Raw genomic sequence first — 22,067 nt, forward strand, 5'->3', positions numbered from 1 at the left:
ACAAATCTATGGGAAAGTAAACCTAAAATTAAGCTTTTGACGATTTAGAATGACTATCACAACTTAACAGAAAAGAAATAAACAAAATGATTGGTGTACATGTTTTAAAATACTTTCAAATAAATATTTAACCATGTGCTCTTGATTGCTTCTAAAATGTATAACAAAACCAGGAAAGTCCAATGCAAAAACTAGCAGTACGGTCTATTCACACACGCCTTAACTGGGCCCTGCTCACACACCTTAGCTGGGTAATAAGGAGCAGAAAAGTTGGTCCTGAGAATAAACAGCTTTCCAAAATGCCCTCCAAATTTGTCCAATCACATACAAGTCCTTTTCCCACTTATCTGATATAAACTTCTCTTTTAATCCTAAAAGTTTATGTAATGATCTTACCTGCTAGAGCTTTAGTATATGATGAAAGAGAATTTATAGAGAGTAGGTTAATTACATGAACTAGGTAACTTTCTTTTTCTTGACTTAGGTATGATGCATCTAGGCGGGGTTGATCAGCAGTTTTTTCATCAGCTAAGTCTTCCTAAGCATACCTACAATAAGTCCACCACTATACATTTGATTTTACTTTTAAATTTTGTCACAGTTAAAAATGTGGTTCAGGATCAGAAACTTTTGCTAACTGCTAACAGGACAAACTCGACGGAAAAGTTAAAGAGAAAAGCACAGGGCTTTGAATGAATTCTCCAGATACTGGTGTCTAGGTTCCTCACAATACAAGTCACAATAAAACTGGCAAAATTAAAAATAAAACAAGGTTTCTTACACCCTGACTCCAGTGTGTAAGTCTTACACGCGTTCGCGACCGGCCAGGAAAGACGCAACAAACCGGAATCTTCTGCGGCAAAAGCTTTATTGCTTACATCTTCAGGAGCAAGAGAGAGAATGGCGAAACCCCGTCCCTTTTAAGGAGAATTATCCTCCGCCTAGGACGTATTACTCCCTGATTGGCTGCAGCCCATCGGCCGAGTTGTCGTCACGGGGAAGGCAGAGCACATGGAGTGGAGAACTACCCTTGGCACATGTGCAGATTATTTGTTTACCACTTAGAACACAGGATGTCAGCGCCATCTTGTAACGGCAAATGTGAGGGCGGCTCCCCACATGTAAGGACTTGTACTAAGAAAGAATACTGGGCACAGCTGTTTCCTGAAGCTGCTACTGAGCCCCATGTCACAGTCATGTGTAGTCACTGCAGGTCTACACACATGCCACACATACACACTCATGCATGTACTATCTGTGTCCATGTCACAAGATAGTTTAGCACATTATTTTTCTTCTTCCAGTTTCTTAGTTCTGTCAACAGTTACACTTTAACAGGCCAAACAGCCCCATTCTCCTACTCCAGTCACAGTCTTTAGCACTTGTAACATCACAGGGTTTAAAAAACTATAAATAAATCTTAACTAGTTATGTGTTATTCATAGCTACTCTCAATGAACAGAGAGTAAGATTCTTTTTAACTACTAATACATTAAAAAATCCAGCAACGCTCTTCGTCTCTTCGTCTCTTTCTCTTCGTCTTTTCCTCTGCTCTCTTCCTCTGCTCTCTGCCTCTCTCTCTCTCTCTCTCTGCCCCTCTCTCTGCCTCTCTCTCTGCGTCTCTCTCTCTCTCTTCCTCTCTGCCTCTCTCTGCCTCTCTCTCTGCGTCTCTCTCTCTCTCTTCCTCTCTTGCTCCTGAGTAAGCAATAAAGCTTTGCCGCAGGGGAAAAAAAAAAAAATCCAGCAACTTAGGTCCAGTTTATTACAATTAAAGAAAACCAAGAAAATGCCCAGAAGGTAAATATATCAAATTAAAATTTCTTCCTATGAGTACTTGTGTGCTTAGTAAAGTGGCCAGCAGTAGTGGGTGGAAGAAATGCTGCTTGTTTCTACTCTGATTGGGTGGCAACAGCTGCATGAACTGGACAAAGTGGTGTGCAAGGAAGGACAAGAGGACATAAGGCCAACGCCTAGGTATCTGCCTTAGACTCTCTCTAAAGCCAGGGGAAAAGGGGACACCTAAAATACTTTTGGAATAAGAAAACATTAAAAACTCAAAATGTTCAGCTGTTAAGTATGTTATTCTAGAAAAAGACTTTTGAAAGTAGAACATGAAATACTAATATATACTTAAATCATGTAATTTCCAGAAAATATGAAAAACATTACACATTCTAACTCAATGTTGATCATATTAACAGTTCCTACTGTTCTGGGAACTTAATTAATTGAGGAAAAATAGTTCTAATTAGATGAATAACATCTAATAAGAAAACTGTTTATTCACATGTAAGTTTTAGTTATTTCAAATACAATGCCTAATAATTCAGTAGTTAAGTTTTTCTATATGCAATAAAGTACTGAATCTTCAGAATATGAACTAGCTATTATATATATATATTACATATTTGTGATCATCTTTAGTAAATATGTTTAAAAGTAAGTAAAATGTATTCTAAATATATATATATATATATATATATATATATATATATATATATATAGTCTCACTTAGCTATCTGAAACGTTTTCCCTCACAGAAAAGCTATTGTGCACCCCAAACCAAGGAACTGAGTGGACCCACCCAGAGCCAGTGTTGCCAATGGATGCTCCCTCTTGCTTGCACCTCTCTCTCATGAATTTCTTTTAGAATTTATCATGAATTATGATGCTTCCTAAAACTGATTTTCAAAAACAAAAACAAAAACAAAACAAAACAAAACAAAAAAAACACAAACACATGAACCCTAACTGCTTACCCCTGAAACACCCTATCCATTTGCACAAACCAGGGAGTTTGAATAAAAGCCCTCAAGGGGCTTCAGCCCTTCTACTCAAAGAAGGCACTTCACTAGTCACACTTCCCTAAGATACTAATAGAGGCCAAGTCTTTCCTAAAGTATAAAGTTGACATTCAAGGACTATTCCTTTGGCTTAGAGAATGTGCATTTAATTATTCTCAGCTAAGCTAATACACACGATATTGTTACACTATTTTAGTTATGAACCAGAAACTGGAGTGAATGATCCTGTAAGGACCACATTTTAAAAGCTGTAGCTTGTTAAAAGTGATGTGATAGTTTTTAAAATTCCAGAATAATAAAACCACAAGTGGAGACAATAGTGTGTTATTAACCCGACTTTTCTCTAAGTTTCTTAGCAAGAATTTGCTTTCAGTTCAGTGTTATACTTTCAGAATCACTTTTTAAAAGGCAAATAGACAAAGTTAGGAAATATCTCTTTGGTGATATGAAGTAGGTACTATTTTTTAAGCAGCCTCATTATAGGATTCTTGTTGCCACAAATTAAAAATGGAATAAAACATAGAAATAATAAGTGTCACTTATGGGCTATATTGAGTATTTTGATAGCACGACACGAAACACACACAAAACCAAGTCCATTTATCCTGCTCATTATAAATTTGGACAAATGCTAAATATGATCATTTTGGTTAAGTAAAAATCTAACTACTAAGAAATTTTAATCTCAAAGTTCAGTCAAATTTCCCCTGGTCTGTTTGTACTTTACATCTTAGGGCAAGATACCCAATGGCCTGAGACAGCTAATATGCTTTCTCCTGTCCTAGGTTTGGCCCATACAGAGGCGGAGGAGAGAGGCAGGGTAGAAAAATGGTCACTAAGTCTGACATAGCTCTCACAGGTCTTACTGTGGCACAATCTAGCTCTGCTGAGAACCGGATCTCACATTGGCATGGCTTCCATATGAACGAAATCACAGTTCTGTTAGCTTTACCTTGGTTCCCTTTATCACAGAGGCCTCCTGAAGATAGGGTTAGCTCTTTATACCATCAGCTCAAGCAACCCCCTCACAAAGGTAAGGCTTGAGCACCTCTGAGCAGAAGGCTGTGCCTTCCGTTATCTGAATGACTTCTCGTGAACCATGGGAAGCAGTGACTCAAAGTGACTGTGTGCATAAGGAAATATGAGTTTTCCTCTAGTCTCTCTGGAAGGTGTGCTGTTTCTCTGGATCTATCAATTCTGTTCTTTAGCTTGTTCCATTAAGCCTCTTTAGCTTCAGAAATAAAAGAATTAAATCTCTGCCATATTGGTGGTGCCAGGATAGGTTTGCAGAATCTCTCTAGAAGGTGAGGTACCAGTCTCCCTTTCCTGTAAGGGCATTATCTGTGATTATCTTGGGACTTCCAACTTGGTTTGAATGAGGAGCCTGTTAGGAAAAGTACTGGACCTCAATAGCACTGCTTCCCTTTACCCTCTTATGTAGGCTAGGGTGACTACTTGGGAGTGTTGGTAAATTGTGGGCCAGCAGCTCAGCCCCATTTGCTGATTGGTAGCTTTTGCATCACTTTGGCCTTGATCGCAAGCCTTAAGTCTTCAATCTAGGACCAACCACAAACAGTAGGAATTATTAGACTCACAACTCAGCATTAGGAATAAACACTGATGATCTAAAAATCCAATTTCAAGCATTTCATGTATTTTATATTTTTTCCTTCAGTCATCATATAGCTAGTAAATATGTGTTCATGTAAGTATGTGTGTAACTAGACACCACGTGTGTGACTAGACACTCCTAACTGGAACAAGCCCCTTTAAAAAGCACTGATGGGACTACGCATAGACATCTATTTATTTCACCCACAGACGGATGGATCAGATGGAAGTGAACAAAGTTAAAAATAATAAACATGAAAATGAAACTGTTGGATTTTGAAATCAGTTTTGAGTAAGCAGTAGTTAGGGACTGTCAATGACAGCTATGTAGTAGTGTAGCCTCCTTCAATTCAAGATCTATGTCAAAATAAGATCAGTTAACAACAATTTAGCCTTAAGCTTCTTTCAAGGGAAGAACTTAGGATAAGTTAGCATCAACTTTCATAAACTGTTTCCTGTGAAATATTTAGCTTCATACTAATAAAATACTAATGCAATCCATATGTGGCACCTATTACTCACATATTCATTTCAACTTTTATTTGTGCCATAAAGAATTCTGTAATGAGACTTCTTTTTACAAAGTACTTATTTTGTATCTTCAAAGAAATAGTTCACAATTTGTCTATTTGCCTTACAAAAGTTGATTCTATAAGTGTAACTCTGAACTGAAAGCAAATTCATGCTAAGAAATGTGAAAATTTTCATGCTAATTACATACTTTGAAGTGTAGGTATATCAGGGTACTAATTTAGGTATATACCTAATTAGTTGCAACTGTCTAAAAAGTGCTTATGTAATTTATTTATAGCCTGGGACACAAGGGTAAATTATTAAGGAACTGTAAAGAAAAGACCCCAACAGTTCAAACTATCCCTTAAATTCTATTTAGGTGAACAATCTCTCCATGCAAACGCAAGCAACAGCACCTCATCCCTGGGAAAGTCTCAGGAGGTGGCTGTGCCCTCCCTTGTGCACTGAGCTCCCCTTGGTTAGGTTAACAACCTTGGCTTGAGGAAGTGTTTTCTCTGTAAACTGCCTACCTTAGACCTGGGGATAAATAAATTCATCCTTAGTAACCCTTTCTCCTTATTTCAAGGCTCTCTCTAGTTGATTTCCTATGTTCTCTATCAATTCTTTTCCAATTCACAAATGTAGCCCACATTCTCAACATTTTACTGGGTACACTCCTTCCAGGCACCGCACATTTAGTATAGACTCAGAATTCAGTAGCTCACCCTCCGTCCTAAACCTACAACCTATTTCTCCTTCTTTCTCTATTTTTCACTTCAAACAATGGCAACAGCACTTTAGTTCTTTAAATCAGGAACTTTTAACTTTCTTTACATGCAGCTGGCTATACACATGATTCTTCAGTCTAGCCTCCCTTTCTCTACTCTGACAGTTCCATCTGATTTTTAATCTAGCTCTCCAATATTTCACACTGGCTCTCTATAACTAATTTGGTAAGGGTAATTGGTTTGATAGAAATCCATTGCCCAAGGAATTATGACTAAATCCCTGCTAGAAGCCTCATACGGCAAGTTCCACAATCTATTCTCTCCCCTCATGAACTACAGCAAGATGACTCATAGTGCATTGTAACTTAGCTTAGTGCAGGCCTGATGGCTTCAAATGGGGTCAAGAGAAAAAAGATGAAGTGACTCTTGATGGGGAAGAAATTCTCACACGTTAAAAATTACTGACGTAGAATACAGAAAGTTCTAGAAAAATCTAAAGTGACTTCAAAGATGTATTCCTAGTACATCAAAAACAAACAAACAAACAGCCAGAAGTGGCAGCTACTGAGATAGCCAGGGCACAGACATTTTAATTTCCCTAACTTAGATACGGAATATTATAAAGAATATTTTAGTTTGGGCACATTGTATTTAATAATCCTACAGTGAAGGAAAATGGAAAGGCAGGACTTGCTTGCAGGCTTTACTTATGACTCAATGCTTTCTTTAAAAGGAGAACTTATTCACATCATTTCTTTTGTGCCTTACAGAGACAAGTCAACAGAACATAGTTTAGTGTTCATAGGACAAAATAGTTAATATCTGACCCTATCTATGTAAAGCAATTTCAAGCATGGTCAAAACAGGCCTGTAATCCCAGCACTTGGGAAGCTACTACAGGTTGAAGAGTTCAACGCCATCCTGTGGTCCTAGATTAGACTGTACCTCAAAAGAAAGAAAATAAGAAGGAAGCAAGGAAGGAAAGGAAAAGAAAAGATGAGACGAAGAAAATATAAAGACTAAATTGAAGTTCTATAAAATTATAACTTAATAATTTTATTCAAAATCCTCAAAAAATTAAATATTTAGCAAGCTCATTATTTAATTCATAAAGAAAATAGTTTTTCCTAAGACCTATGAAATAAATCAGTGTATCAATATGCCACTCCTCATATACTCAGGTTTACAGTACACAGTTATCTCTCACCCTTTTGCAGAGGCTGTCATAAAATCTGTCTACAATTATGAGAAGAAAATGTTTTCCTGCTGAGAACAGTTATGAAGTCAGATGGCTTGAGTTAGTGTTGTAAAAGAAACAAGACTCCCTATTTAGCCCAGGCTAGCCTTAAACTCACAATTCTCCTACAACAGCTTCCTGAGTGATAGAGGTGTATGCTCAGATGACCAGTTAGAGTTGGGATAATTAAAAAAGTGTTACTTATTAGAAAATTATCCAGCAGGAAGAATCCAACCCTTAAAAGGTTTTGCATTTAGTGAGTGAAGAAAGGAGAGAAAATGGAAAAGTCAGTTAATTTAGTATCAGACTGTGAAAAAGAAAGCGTCAGTAGCAAACAGTCCAACCAGGCCAGCAAAGCAATAGGCTGCAGAGAGGGACACACGTCTGTCACACAGCAAAGCAATAGGCTGCAGAGAAGGACACACGTCTGGCACACACACGTTAGGCAGCCACTTACCTGCAAGCTCATTGTGCATTTAAGTGGATTTTCGTTTATGCCAATTCAAGTAAAAAGTATCCTGTTCCCACACACATACAAGTAACAATATATGGACTGAGCATATTGTAGTTCTATATTTATGAATACATATGTATATATGCAACAATTATTTTTAAAAAGTCATGGATTTAAGAAAGAGCAAGGCTTGGGGTACACAAGAGGAGGAGAGAAGAAAGGAAGCTGGAGACTTGATGTAATGACACTATAACCTCAAAAATGAAAGAGTCTAAAGATATCCTATTCCACCTCAAGACAGAAATCCATACAGTCTTGGTGCCCTCAGTCAATTTTAAAATCTTATTTTAAATTTCATGGTTTATTTCAAGAGGTAAACATTAGGGGGCACCAGTTTTAAATTAAAAGATGATGAATTAGATTGTCTAACCTTTTGATCCTAAAATTCACTATTGATTAGCATCTTTTGATATAACCACTCTAGCAGTCCGTAATGCTCACTGACTGAATATCCACATTAAGTATGTGAACAGAAAGGCCTCAGAGTCGAAATGACTTCTCCAGACATAAACATTAACCCAAACACATGTTTGAAGAGCAGTATATTTGTTGTTAATGTAAAGTAGCCAATCTTCCCAGTACAATCTTCTAAGTAAATTACACTTAAAAAAGAACACATTTGCTATGAGGAGAAGCTTTGCGTTCTAGAACTTCCTTGATGGGACATTTTTTGTTTTGCCATATGCTTTAAACATTGTAATAAATTCCAATACGGTGACAAGAAACCACACACTGCACCTGTGTCTTCTATCTTAATTAATCCAATAAGCACAGGCATGCTCACTTGAATTTGTAAAGGAAATGATGCCATAATGAGTTTTAACTTAAGGATTAATTACCTAAATAAGCAGAATTACCTTAGTGTTTTAGTTGATTTTTGCCTGGACACAACTACCAAATAAAAATTTCAGAAACTTTGTTTTAAATATCTTTAGAAATAAGAAAGCTGAAGTTTTACCTTAGGTGGTTAAATGGTTTAAATTACACCTAAGAACCCAGTGGCAGTTTTCAGAGGCTCCGAATGTCTAACCTACGGACTCAGTCCCCAAATGTTTACCATAGGTTCTGATGCCTACTGTTCACAGTTTCTTACAGTTCAGGCCGCCATCTTTGGAGGAGGCTGTTTTTCTTTTCAAAAGAGGCTATGATTCTTTTAAATGTCTCAGTAGATGCACAGTCACAGTGGTACAAGGATCCTACAGAGCTAGACAGTCACATGACACAACCCTGCACGTGCCACTCCATCTGCTGGACATGACTGCCAACGCAATTTCGTGAGCTGGCAAAGAATAGGCAAGAACTCTGCAAGCATTTCGAAGCACAGGCTTCTCATTAGTTTTAATTTCCTGTTGGCGCTCTAAGGACCGAGTGAGCGGTACCCAATGTGCCACATACGTGGGGCTCACACCACATGTGCACCTGTAATCATAAACTCACTCAAGCAACTCACCCAACACTGGGGAGCTTATGAGTTTATTTCTTCTGTACCTCATAAAAAATAAATCTAAAGCACCTAGAGTTATCTTTCCATAGTCTGTTAATACTCTTGCACACATCTGGAAATAGTTGACAATAATTATTTAATTAATGCAAGGCTAATCGATGACAACGTGCTTAAATACCCAATTAAAGTGGTTTCCTCAGTCCAAAGAGCTGAAAGAACAGTCCTTTGAGAGTAAGACAAGCTTCTAGCCACAATCTCTTTAAAAGAGAAAAGTCGTCTGCACTTAGATAAAGCCATAGCAGCAGTAAAAGCCTGGCTGCCTCAGGTTTTCTCCTCAGACTTCCTACATGGAAGTCTGCTAGCTTTGCTTGTTCGTCGACTTGTCTCTTGACTCTCCCTTCACCACTGCTGACAGGGAAAGGTGAAGGACCCTCCAGGAAAAACACAGCCAGGCTCACAGGACCTCAGGGCTCACTCTTTTCCTGGGTTTCTTGTTTTCTGCATTTTATTCATTTGGTTTTTCTGTAACTCAGTGGTTCTCAGCCTTCCTAATGTTTCAACACTTTAATACAGTTTCTCATGTTGTGGTGATCCCCAACCATATAATTATTTTTGTTGCTACTCCATAACTGTAATTTTGCCATTGTTATGAACTGTAATGCAAATACTTTTGAACACAGAGGCTTGCCAAAGGTTGAGAACTGCTGCTATAACTTTCAAACCTCAGGATCAGAGGTTGGACTGGGGAAGATCTCAGCCCCTTTACACTTGGAGGACAGGGTCTGCTGGTTTTCTGCCCATAATTACTGTAGTTTTTAAACTTCTAGATCTACCCTCAGGGGTTTCTATAGGCCTTAACTCAAAAGAACAACACAAACTAAATAAATATATAAGAATCAGAGTAATCAAGAAATGTTAGCTTATCATATTGTGCTAACACCAAAAATAGTTGACTTATCTAATTCCACTTGTACTAGTAATTATTTTCAATCTAATCTCTTTCTTAAAAAAAAAAAAGGAACAGGTTGTTTCCAAATAATTGCTCTTACTCCAAAGTCTTTACATTACCAGAAATGTGTCTACTTAAATGTGCTGCTGTGGCCTGTGAAAAGCAGGACCTGCATGCACTCCGCTGAAACCATCTGGATGCCAAGGACAAGCGCAGACAGCACACCAGTGCTTTAGCCAGCCGCTCGGCCTTCTGTACATGCTCTGTACATGCTTTAGCCAGCCGCTCGGCCTTCTGTACATGCTCTGTACATGCTTTAGCAAGCCGCTCGGCCTTCTGTACATGCTCTGTACATGCTCTGTACATGCTTTAGCAAGCCGCTCGGCCTTCTGTACATGCTCTGTACATGCTCTGTACATGCTTTAGCCAGCCGCTCGGCCTTCTGTACATGCTCTGTACATGCTCTGTACATGCTCTGTACATGCTTTAGCAAGCCGCTCGGCCTTCTGTACATGCTCTGTACATGCTCTGTACATGCTTTAGCCAGCCGCTCGGCCTTCTGTACATGCTCTGTACATGCTCTGTACATGCTTTAGCAAGCCGCTCGGCCTTCTGTATATGGTCTAGGCGTCTTCACAGACACACTCCCAACACAGCCCCCCTCAACCTCCAACTTTTTTTAAAAATGGAGTTAAAATAATAAGCTAACTGGCCCAAATATATTTTATCTCCTATCTTTATATGGTAACTTTCCAATGTTCAAATGTTGCCATAAATTCTACTGCTAAATCAAGAACATAACGAAACAATTCACAAGTGCTAAAAATTTTAAAGAAAATATATAAATTACAGTGCATATAGACTTTAAGATAAAAAACAATGCTTTTGAGTCTGAGCATCTGCATAGCAGGTGACTTTCTGGATAAGCCTTGCCTTTAGGAATCTGCTCTAGATATCTCAAGACGATTAAATATTCTCTCTTGTGAAAAGACAGAAGGATAAACAGAATTTCTATGTCTTGAAAAACTGGACAAAATAACTTTGGCTTATTTTAAGCAACTTCTATCAAACAAAGGAACCTACACAATTCAGTTCTCTTTCGGAAAGCAGCCTTGAAATATGCCATTGAGAGAGGCCACAGGCTCCTTAGCACATTCACACACCGATGAGCCACATGCTTGAACATTCTGTATGAGAGCGGGAAGGGAAGAAGTACAACCAGATTTCCCTGTGATCAACAGTAGGTGTCAGGTGGAATCTACATTGCCTTCAGGTTACTCCCTTACACTGAGCAAAGCATCCTACCAAACCATACACAAGGCCCACCTATGCTTCTTCCTCTTGCCACTGTCACACGCTGTCTTCTCTCACTGTGATACTTAGCAATTCTTTACTCATCTCTTAGCAACCCTTCTTTTATTTATTCTGCTTATGTTCTCTTCTGTGGCTGTTACAAATATTTTCCATTTCCTTTAAGTGATGAGGAGATGGAATGGCTCCAGGTGACAGGTGCAGTAAAGGCCGGGGAGGGCAGAACTAGCTCAGACTCTCTCTCACTTCCTCTTCAAGACTACCTACTCTGCAAGTGAGCAAGAAAATTACTCTATAAAAACTGGCTCTAGTATTATGACCCCTTGAAGTCTCTGTCTAGCTGAAGATATACTTCCCTCTTAACTTTAATCTTTTCAATTTTCACTTTTACCTTTGATACTAGTACTCGTCAGTTCAGTAAGCCAACCACTTCTGTTGAACCATTTTCCCTAATATCTCACACACGGATGCATGTTGCTTTTTAGGCTACATGTAATTAATATTTTATTCCAAGTCCATGCTTTATAACTTATTTTTCAGTATCCATAGTCGTCTTCTATCAGCCAATCCTACATAATAATCTTAATCATAAAAAAGAAGTTTTGTCAATGTGATTGAGAACAGCACAGTATGTGTAACAGGACGAGTACCAGGGCAGATGTAAAATCAGAAGTCTATTAAGATAGAAAAGGTAAATGCCCCAGGTTTGAGGTTTAATAAAGAAGCAGAAAAATATGAAGAAAACTATCAATATTTTCACTGATTTACTTTTAATATCTTAACTGAAAACTCATCAATAACTAGTCATTTATTTGATCATCGCCAAAAGGCTGAGAAGATTATATATACACATATATTTGACCAGGATGGGAGTTGATGGTGGGGAATGGAAGGTGGGGAGAGACAGAGAGAGGAGAGGGGAGAGGGGAGAGAAGGAGAGGAGGGGAGGGGAGAGGGGAGAGAGAGGAGAGAGAGAGAGAGAGAGGAGAGAGTGAGAGAGGAGGAGGAAGAAGAAAGAAGGAAGGAAGAAGGAAGAAGGAGGAAGGAGGAAGGAGGAAGGAGGAAGGAGGAAGGAAGGAGGAAGGAGGAAGGAGGAAGGAGGAAGGAGGAAGGAGGAAGGAGGAAGAAGGAAGAAGGAAGAAGGAAGAAGGAAGAAGAAGAAGAAGAAGAAGAAGAAGAAGAAGAAGAAGAAGAAGAAGAAGAAGAAGAAGATGATGACAAACCACGGACATAGGAACAGGAGAGGGGAGGAGAGAGAGAGATGGACCATGAGCAGCAGCCTGAGTGATATGCCCTTGAGGACAGAGTGATGGAGCAGACAGAACTCAGCAAGTACTTAGGGAGTGCAGCTGGGAATTAGTCAGTCGAGCATAAGGAAAAATGATTGGGGTAATTTGCCCAGTAATTGTGATAAAGCTGATTAAATAAATCTAGAAGGCCTCACTCAGTCTCACCTGTTTATGAGCTAGCTGAGGATAGAGATATTTAGTTTTAAAAAATGCATTTACAAGTTCCTCCATTCACTTCTGAAATATTTTTGTCATGTTGCTATTTAGTTGTTCATTAAAATTTTCAGACATTAACCCACTATGAAGTATGTAATTTGAAACTATTTTCTCCAGTTTTAGGAGTGACTCTTCACCGTGCTGTCGTTTCCTTTAACACAGATTTTCAAGCTGGATAGCACCGGTTTATCTTGTCACTCTTCGATTACTTGTTCTTTTGCAGTCATATTAAAAGAAAAGGAGGGAACCCAGCAACAGGAAGCTTGTCCCACTTCTCTGTCCCGAGATTTACACCTCTGATTGACGTTGGTAGCTTCTGTCCAGAGGACAAGCTAAGTGCCAGCTTCCTTCCCTTTCTTGGGCAGATGCAGCTTTCCCAGCACCACCTGTCAGTGTCACTGTCCTCTACTCCAGCACATGTGTTGTGTTTTGGACACTGGACACTACACAAAGGTCCATGAGTTAAAACATGGCACTACTGGAAGTGACAAACTGTCACTTTGCAAGCTCTTAGGCCACAGAGGGCACGCCTCAGGAGGGCACTGTGGGACCCACCATGTTTTTCTTTTCTGCTTTTTAGTTCCAGGTGAGTAGTTTACTGCCTCTGGCTCCCTGCACACCACGGAGCATGAATGTTTTCACACCCATGAAAGGGTTGAAAACATTTGGTTTACCTGTTCATATTCAGAAACCTCTAAAACTGTGGGCTCAAGTAAAAAAAAATTCTCATTTTAAGTTAATTACCTTGGGCACTGTGACTAATACAGGGGTCTCAGCCCCTTGTCAGAAGACTATTGAACACACACGAGGGTTGGCCCTGCAGTGTGCATCCTCCAGTCTTCTTGTCAATACCACACAACTCACTGAAGTGACCTTTACTTCTTTTATTTTCTTGTCAAAACTAATTTGATTTCTATCAGTCCTACAATTTATGATGAATTGCTATGCTTTTCCAAAAAGTGTTGTTATAGTTTTGATAGAGTGCATGAATGTGCAGATCGCAGAGTGTTCTTAACTTTCTAAATCTTCCAATAAATTAATAGGAAATGTCTTTCATGTGTTGTTATTTTCTTTCTTCAACAGTATCTTGTAGTTTTCAGTGACTTGCTTAAGAACACCATTTCTTTTTTTTTTTTTTCCATTTTTTATTAGGTATTTAACTCATTTACATTTCCAATGCTATACCAAAAGTCCCCCATATCCACCCACCCCCACTCCCCTGCCCACCCACTCCCCCCTTTTGGCCCTGGTATTCCCCTGTACTGGGGCATATAAAGTTTGCAAGTCCAATGGGCCTCTCTTTCCAGTGATGGCCGACTAGGCCATCTTTTGATATATATGCAGCTAGAGTCAAGAGCTCCGGGGTACTGGTTAGCTCATAATGTTGTTCCACCTATAGGGTTGCAGATCCCTTTAGCTCCTTGGCTACTTTCTCTAGCTCCTCCATTGGGAGCCCTATGATCCATCCATTAGCTGACTGTGAGCATCCACTTCTGTGTTTGCTGGGCCCCGGCATAGTCTCACAAGAGACAGCTACATCTGCGTCCTTTCAATAAAATCTTGCTAGTGTATGCAATGGTGTCAGCGTTTGGATGCTGATTATGGGGTGGATCCCTGGCTATGGCAGTCTCTACATGGTCCATCCTTTCATCTCAGCTCCAAACTCCGTCTCTGTAACTCCTTCCATGGGTGTTTTGTTCCCAAATCTAAGGAGGGGCATAGTGTCCACACTTCAGTCTTCATTCTCCTTGAGTTTCATGAAGAACACCATTTCTGATGATACTCTATATTGACTATATCTGAAATCAACAACTCTATGTCAAGGTCAAAAGGACTGCAACTATGTTCTCATCGCATTCAAACGCTTCTACTGATGTGGAGACCATCTGTGGGTATTGAATGGAGAGTCTGCCTAAGAAATTATGAAACATGTCTGCCAGAAATCTAAACAGATAATTTTAGAGGCCATTCAGCTGTCTTGTTCAAGTGGGTACATTCCTGAAAGTCACAGGAGAAGCCCTAGCTTAAGACCCACAGATCAACTACTTGATGAACCCGGCTGCACTGCTATTTCACAAAATAATGAGCAGATACAACATCTGTCTAAAGTTAGATCTGGCGAAAGTTGAGTCCCAGAGACCTAAATAGTGGAAAAAAAGGACTTAGTGTTGATTGTCAGCTGATATCCAAGTACACGCTGTGGTGCATGCATGCCCATATATATACCCACACATAAGCCAACAATAAATGTGACCTTAAAACACTAAAGCCATTACATTTGAGGAGGGTTCCAAAGACTACTGAAGCAGAATTAAATCATCTTATTTACTATTTATATGTGGTATTTTATCTACCACATTGCTTGCTCATTTTAAACCATCCAAGAGGCTATTAAGATTCATTCTGACAGAATTCTTTGATGCTAAATATTCTACATTATTCATCACGCTCATGAATGATTTACAGCTGAAATGTCAGCATTCTAAATAATTTATGTATTTTTTAAAGTAGACTGGGTAAAATGAAATCTCACCAGAACAAAAGAAATGCAGATTGTGTTTTTCTAAGTTCTCTGACATTTAAAAAACAGTAAGCAGATACTGCAATTGTTTTCAGGCTAACCTGTGGATCACAGTTCTAATATTTACTAGTAATTATTACTAACTCTACTAAGTAGAGATTTTTAAATTTTAATATCTCATTATGAAAAGAACTCAAGTAATTAAGACATTGAGGAGAAAAGTATTCAAAATTAAAACTATTTATAATCCCAGATCAGAAAAGTGGCTCAGTGGGAAAAGACACTGGACACAAAGTCCAATGGCCCAAGTACAAACCTGGAAGTCATATGGTGGAAGTGAGAACTGAGTCTCATCTTCTGATTTCTAAACACACACAGACACACACACACACACACACACACACACACACACACACACAAATAAAGGTGATTTTTTAAAAAAAGTTTTTACTTTAAAATAATTATAATCCCAAAACTTTATCATATCTAAGAAAAATAAGTTAATACTACTTGAAATTTTAAGATATGTATCTATTTGTCTATGAAGTATTATGCTTATTAATAAATATAAGTAATTGTAATTTTATTTGGAAAAAAACTTTTCCAGATAATTTTTGCAAAAGTAACAAATTATTTAAAACTTGCTAAAGCAAAATTTTACTCCAATGATTTTTATTTTACCAAAGAATTCAAAGAACTTAGTTTTTCAAGTTCTAGAAACAAGTGCATTAAAATGAATTTATCATATTCTTTGCATTCTTTAAAGAAACAATACTAAACCAAGTAGAAGAAATAAAGCTCTATGTTATCTAGACACAGTTTTAATGAGAAAAATCAAGTACAATGGACATGCACTACAGTTGATTTTCTTTTTTTTTTTTTTTTTTTTCCATTTTTTATTAGGTATTTCGCTCATTTACATTTGCAATGCTATACCAAAAGTCCCCCATAGCCACCCACCCCCTCTCCCCTACCCACCCACTCCCCTTTTATGGCCCTGGCGTTCCCCTGTACTGGGGCATATAAAGTTTGCGTGTCCAATGGGCCTCTCTTTCCAGTGATGGCCGACTAGGCCATCTTTTGATGCATATGCAGCTAGAGTCAAGAGCTCCGGGGTACTGGTTAGTTCATAATGTTGTTCCACCTATAGGGTTGCAGATCCCTTTAGCTTCTTTGGTACTTTCTCTAGCTCCTTCATTGGGGGCCATGTGATCCATCCAATAGCCGACTGTGAGCATCCACTTCTATGTTTGCTAGGCCCAGGCATACTCTGACAAGAGACAGCTATATCAGGGTCCTTTCAGCATAATCTTGCTAGTGTATGCAATGGTGTCAGCATTTGGAAGCTGATTATGGGATGGATCCCCGGATATGGTAGTGTCTACATGGTCCATCCTTTTATCTCAACTCCAAACTTTGTCTCTGTAACTCCTTCCAAGGGTGTTTTGCTCCCACTTCTAAGGAGGGGCATAGTGTTCACACTTCAGTCTTCATTTTTCTTGAGTTTCATGTGTTTAGGAAATTGTATCTTATATCTTGGGTATCTTAGGTTTTGGGCTAATATCCACTTATCAGTGAGTACATATTGTGTGAGTTCCTTTGTGAATGTGTTACCTCACTCAAGATGATGCCCTCCAGGTCCATCCATTTGGCCAGGAATTTCATAAATTCATTCTTTTTAATAGCTGAGTAGTACTCCATTGTGTAGATGTACCACATCTTCTGTATCCATTCCTCTGTTGAGGGGCATCTGGGTTCCTTCCAGCTTCTGGCTATTATAAATAAGGCTGCTATGAACATAGTGGAGCATGTGTCCTTCTTACCAGTTGGGGCATCTTCTGGATATATGCCCAGGAGAGGTATTGCTGGATCCTCCGGTAGTACTATATCCAGTTTTCTGAGGAACCGCCAGACTGATCTCCAGAGTGGTTGTACAAGCCTGCAATCCCACCAACAATGGAGGAGTGTTCCTCTTTCTCCACATCCACGCCAGCATCTGCTGTCACCTGAATTTTTGATCTTAGCCATTCTGACTGGTGTGAGGTGGAATCTCAGGGTTGTTTTGATTTGCATTTCCCTGATGATTAAGGATGTTGAGCATTTTTTCAGGTGCTTCTCTGCCATTCGGTATTCCTCAGGTGAGAATTCTTTGTTCAGTTCTGAGCCCCATTTTTTAATGGGGTGATTTGATTTTCTGAAGTCCACCTTCTTGAGTTCTTTATATATGTTGGATATTAGTCCCCTATCTGATTTAGGATAGGTAAAGATCCTTTCCCAATCTGTTGGTGGTCTTTTTGTCCTATTGACGGTGTCTTTTGCCTTGCAGAAACTTTGGAGTTTCATTAGGTCCCATTTGTCAATTCTCGATCTTACAGAGCAAGCCATTGCTGTTCTGTTCAGGAATCTTTCCCCTGTACCCATATCTTCAAGGCTTTTCCCCACTTTCTCCTCTATAAGTTTCAGTGTCTCTGGTTTTATGTGAAGTTCCTTGATCCACTTAGATTTGACCTTAGTACAAGGAGATAAGTATGGATCGATTCGCATTCTTCTACATGATAACAACCAGTTGTGCCAGCACCAATTGTTGAAAATGCTGTCTTTCTTCCACTGGATGGTTTTAGCTCCCTTGTCGAAGATCAAGTGACCATAGGTGTGTGGGTTCATTTCTGGGTCTTCAATTCTATTCCATTGGTCTACTTGTCTGTCTCTATACCAGTACCATGCAGTTTTTATCACAATTGCCCTGTAGTAAAGCTTTAGGTCAGGCATGGTGATTCCACCAGAGGTTCTTTTATCCTTGAGAAGAGTTTTTGCTATCCTAGGTTTTTTGTTATTCCAGATGAATTTGCAAATTGCTCCTTCTAATTCGCTGAAGAATTGAGTTGGAATTTTGATGGGGATTGCATTGAATCTGTAGATTGCTTTTGGCAAGATAGCCATTTTTACAATGTTGATCCTGCCAATCCATGAGCATGGGAGATCTTTCCATCTTCTGAGATCTTCTTTAATTTCTTTCTTCAGAGACTTGAAGTTTTTATCATACAGATCTTTTACTTCCTTAGTTAGAGTCACGCCGAGATATTTTATATTATTTGTGACTATTGAGAACGGTGTTGTTTCCCTAATTTCTTTCTCAGCCTGTTTATTCTTTGTGTAGAGAAAGGCCATTGACTTGTTTGAGTTAATTTTATATCCAGCTACTTCACCAAAGCTGTTTATCAGGTTTAGGAGTTCTCTGGTGGAATTTTTAGGGTCACTTATATATACTATCATATCATCTGCAAAAAGTGATATTTTGACTTCCTCTTTTCCAATTTGTATCCCCTTGATCTCCTTTTGTTGTCGAATTGCTCTGGCTAATACTTCAAGTACTATGTTGAAAAGGTAGGGAGAAAGTGGGCAGCCTTGTCTAGTCCCTGATTTTAGTGGGATTGCTTCCAGCTTCTCTCCATTTACTTTGATGTTGGCTACTGGTTTGCTGTAGATTGCTTTTATTATGTTTAGGTATGGGCCTTGAATTCCTGATCTTTCCAAAACTTTTATCATGAATGGGTGTTGGATCTTGTCAAATGCTTTTTCTGCATCTAACGAGATGATCATGTGGTTTTTGTCTTTGAGTTTGTTTATATAATGGATTACATTGATGGATTTTCGTATATTAAACCATCCCTGCATCCCTGGAATAAAACCTACTTGGTCAGGATGGATGATTTCTTTAATGTGTTCTTGGATTCGGTTAGCGAGAATTTTATTAAGGATTTTTGCATCGATATTCATAAGAGAAATTGGTCTGAAGTTCTCTATCTTTGTTGGATCTTTCTGTGGTTTAGGTATCAGAGTAATAGTGGCTTCATAAAATGAGTTGGGTAGAGTACCTTCTACTTCTATCTTGTGAAATAGTTTGTGCAGAACTGGAATTAGATCTTCTTTGAAGGTCTGATAGAACTCTGCACTAAACCCATCTGGTCCTGGGCTTTTTTTGGTTGGGAGACTATTAATAACTGCTTCTATTTCTTTAGGGGATATGGGACTGTTTAGAAGGTCAACTTGATCCTGATTCAACTTTGGTACCTGGTATCTGTCCAGAAATTTGTCCATTTCATCCAGGTTTTCCAGTTTTGTTGAGTATAAGCTTTTGTAGAAGGATCTGATGGTGTTTTGGATTTCTTCAGGATCTGTTGTTATGTCTCCCTTTTCATTTCTGATTTTGTTGATTAGGATTTTGTCCCTTTGCCCTCTAGTGAGTCTAGCTAAGGGTTTATCTATCTTGTTGATTTTCTCAAAGAACCAACTCCTCGTTTGGTTAATTCTTTGAATAGTTCTTCTTGTTTCCACTTGGTTAATTTCACCCCTGAGTTTGATTATTTCCTGCCGTCTACTCCTCTTGGGTGAATTTGCTTCCTTTTTTTCTAGAGCTTTTAGATGTGTTGTCAAGCTGCTAGTATGTGCTCTCTCCCGTTTCTTCTTGGAGGTACTCAGAGCTATGAGTTTCCCTCTTAGAAATGCTTTCATTGTGTCCCAAAGGTTTGGGTACGTTGTGGCTTCATTTTCATTAAACTCTAAAAAGTCTTTAATTTCTTTCTTTATTCCTTCCTTGACCAAGGTATCATTGAGAAGAGTGTTGTTCAGTTTCCACGTGAATGTTGGCTTTCCATTCTTAATGTTGTTATTGAAGATCAGTCTTAGGCCATGGTGGTCTGATAGGATACATGGGACAATTTCAATATTTTTGTATCTGTTGAGGCTTATTTTGTGACCAATTATATGGTCAATTTTGGAGCAGGTCCCGTGAGGTGCTGAGAAGAAGGTATATCCTTTTGTTTTAGGATTAAATATTCTGTAGATATCTGTCAGGTCCATTTGTTTCATAACTTCTGTTAGTTTCACTGTGTCCCTGTTTAGTTTCTGTTTCCACGATCTGTCCATTGATGAAAGTGGTGTGTTGAGGTCTCCCACTATTATTGTGTGAGGTGCAATGTGTGCTTTGAGCTTTACTAAAGTGTCTTTAATGAATGTGGCTGCCCTTGCATTTGGAGCGTAGATATTCAGAATTGAGAGTTCCTCTTGGAGGATTTTACCTTTGATGAGTATGAAGTGTCCCTCCTTGTCTTTTTTGATAACTTTGGGTTGGAAGTCGATTTTATCCGATATTAGAATGGCTACTCCAGCCTGTTTCTTCAGACCATTTGCTTGGAAAATTGTTTTCCAGCCTTTCACTCTGAGGTAGTGTCTGTCTTTTTCCCTGAGATGGGTTTCCTGTAAGCAGCAGAATGTTGGGTCCTGTTTGTGTAGCCAGTCTGTTAGTCTATGTCTTTTTATTGGGGAATTGAGTCCATTGATATTAAGAGATATTAAGGAAAGGTAATTGTTGCTTCCTGTTATTTTTGTTGTTAAAGTTGGCATTCTGTTCTTGTGGTTGTCTTCTTTTAGGTTTGTTGATGGATTATCTTCTTGTTTTTTCTAGGGCGAGGTTCCCGTCCTTGTATTGTTTTTTTTCTGTTATTATCCTTTGAAGGGCTGGATTCGTGGAGAGATAATGGGTGAATTTAGTTTTGTCGTGGAATACTTTGGTTTCTCCATCTATGGTAATTGAGAGTTTGGCTGGGTATAGTAGCCTGGGCTGGCATTTATGTTCTCTTAGTGTCTGTATAACATCTGACCAGGCTCTTCTGGCTTTCATAGTCTCTGGTGAAAAATCTGGTGTAATTCTGATAGGCTTGCCTTTATATGTTACTTGACCTTTTTCCCTTACTGCTTTTAGTATTCTATCTTTATTTAGTGCATTTGGTGTTCTGATTATTATGTGTCGGGAGGAATTTCTTTTCTGGTCCAGTCTATTTGGAGTTCTGTAGGCTTCTTGTATGTTCATGGGCATCTCTTTCTTTAGATTTGGGAAGTTTTCTTCAATAATTTTGTTGAAGATGTTTGCTGGTCCTTTGAGTTGAAAATCCGTAGGTTTGGTCTTCTCATTGTGTCCTGGATTTCCTGGATGTTTTGAGTTAGGATCTTTTTGCATTTTCCATTTTCTTTGATTGTTGTGCCGATGTTCTCTATGGAGTCTTCTGCACCTGAGATTCTCTCTTCCATCTCTTGTATTCTGTTGCTGATGCTGGCATCTATGGTTCCAGATTTCTTTCCTAGGGTTTCTATCTCCAGCGTCGCCTCACTTTGGGTTTTCTTTATTGTGTCTACTTCCCTTTTTAGGTCTAGTATGGTTTTGTTCATTTCCATCACCTGTTTGGATGTGTTTTCCTGTTTTTCTATAAGGACTTCTACCTGTTTGGTTGTGTTTTCCTGTTTTTCTTTAAGGACTTGTAACTCTTTAGCAGTGTTTTCCTGTTTTTCTTTAAGGACTTGTAACTCTTTAGCAGTGTTCTCCTGTATTTCTTTAAGTGAGTTGTTGAATTCCTTCTTTATGTCCTCTACCATCATCATGAGATATGCTTTTAAATCCAGGTCTACCTTTTCAGGTGTGTTAGGGTGTCCTGGATTGGGCGAAGTGGGCGTTCTGGGTTCTGATGATGGTGAGTGGTCCTGGCTTCTGTTAGTAGGATTCTTACGTTTACCTTTCGCCATCTGGCAATCTCTGGAGTTAGTTGTTATAGTTGTCTTTGTTAAAAGATTGTTCCTCTGTTGATTTTGTTACCCTCTATCAGCAGGCGTGGGAGACAAGCTCTCTTCTCTGAGTTTCAGTGGTCAGAGCAGTCTCTGTAGGCAAGCTCTCCTCTCTCAGGGAAGGTGTACAGTTATCTGGTGTTTGGACCTCCTCCTGGCTGAAGGTGAAGGCCCAAAACAGAATCTTTCCCAGAAGCTGTGTTGCTTTGGCCAGGAAGGTGGCCAGTTGTCTGGAGTCGAAGATGTCGCAGCCTCAGAAGCTCTGTGGCTCTTGCCGGGAAGGTGGCTGGTTGTCTGGAGCTGAGGATGGTGCCG

The 22,067-nt window shown here is 39.0% G+C and overlaps 1 protein-coding gene across 6 annotated transcripts in view; it reads right to left on the bottom strand.

The window, feature by feature from the left end:
- Stk3 (serine/threonine kinase 3) overlaps positions 1-22,067 on the bottom strand; it is a 280,384-nt gene that overhangs the window by 46,482 nt on the left and 211,835 nt on the right. Inside the window, exon 11 of one of the 6 annotated variants that reach the window (XM_006520120.4) lies at positions 14,303-14,415. The exons of 4 other annotated variants lie outside the window; for them this stretch is intronic. In XM_006520120.4, the coding sequence (XP_006520183.1) occupies positions 14,410-14,415 (6 nt within the window). In that variant the 3' untranslated portion in view covers positions 14,303-14,409. One more of the 6 variants, XM_006520119.4, reaches the window with a different exon arrangement.

This window comes from Mus musculus, chromosome 15 (genome assembly GCF_000001635.26).
Source record: "Mus musculus strain C57BL/6J chromosome 15, GRCm38.p6 C57BL/6J".
NCBI lineage: Eukaryota > Metazoa > Chordata > Mammalia > Rodentia > Muridae > Mus > Mus musculus.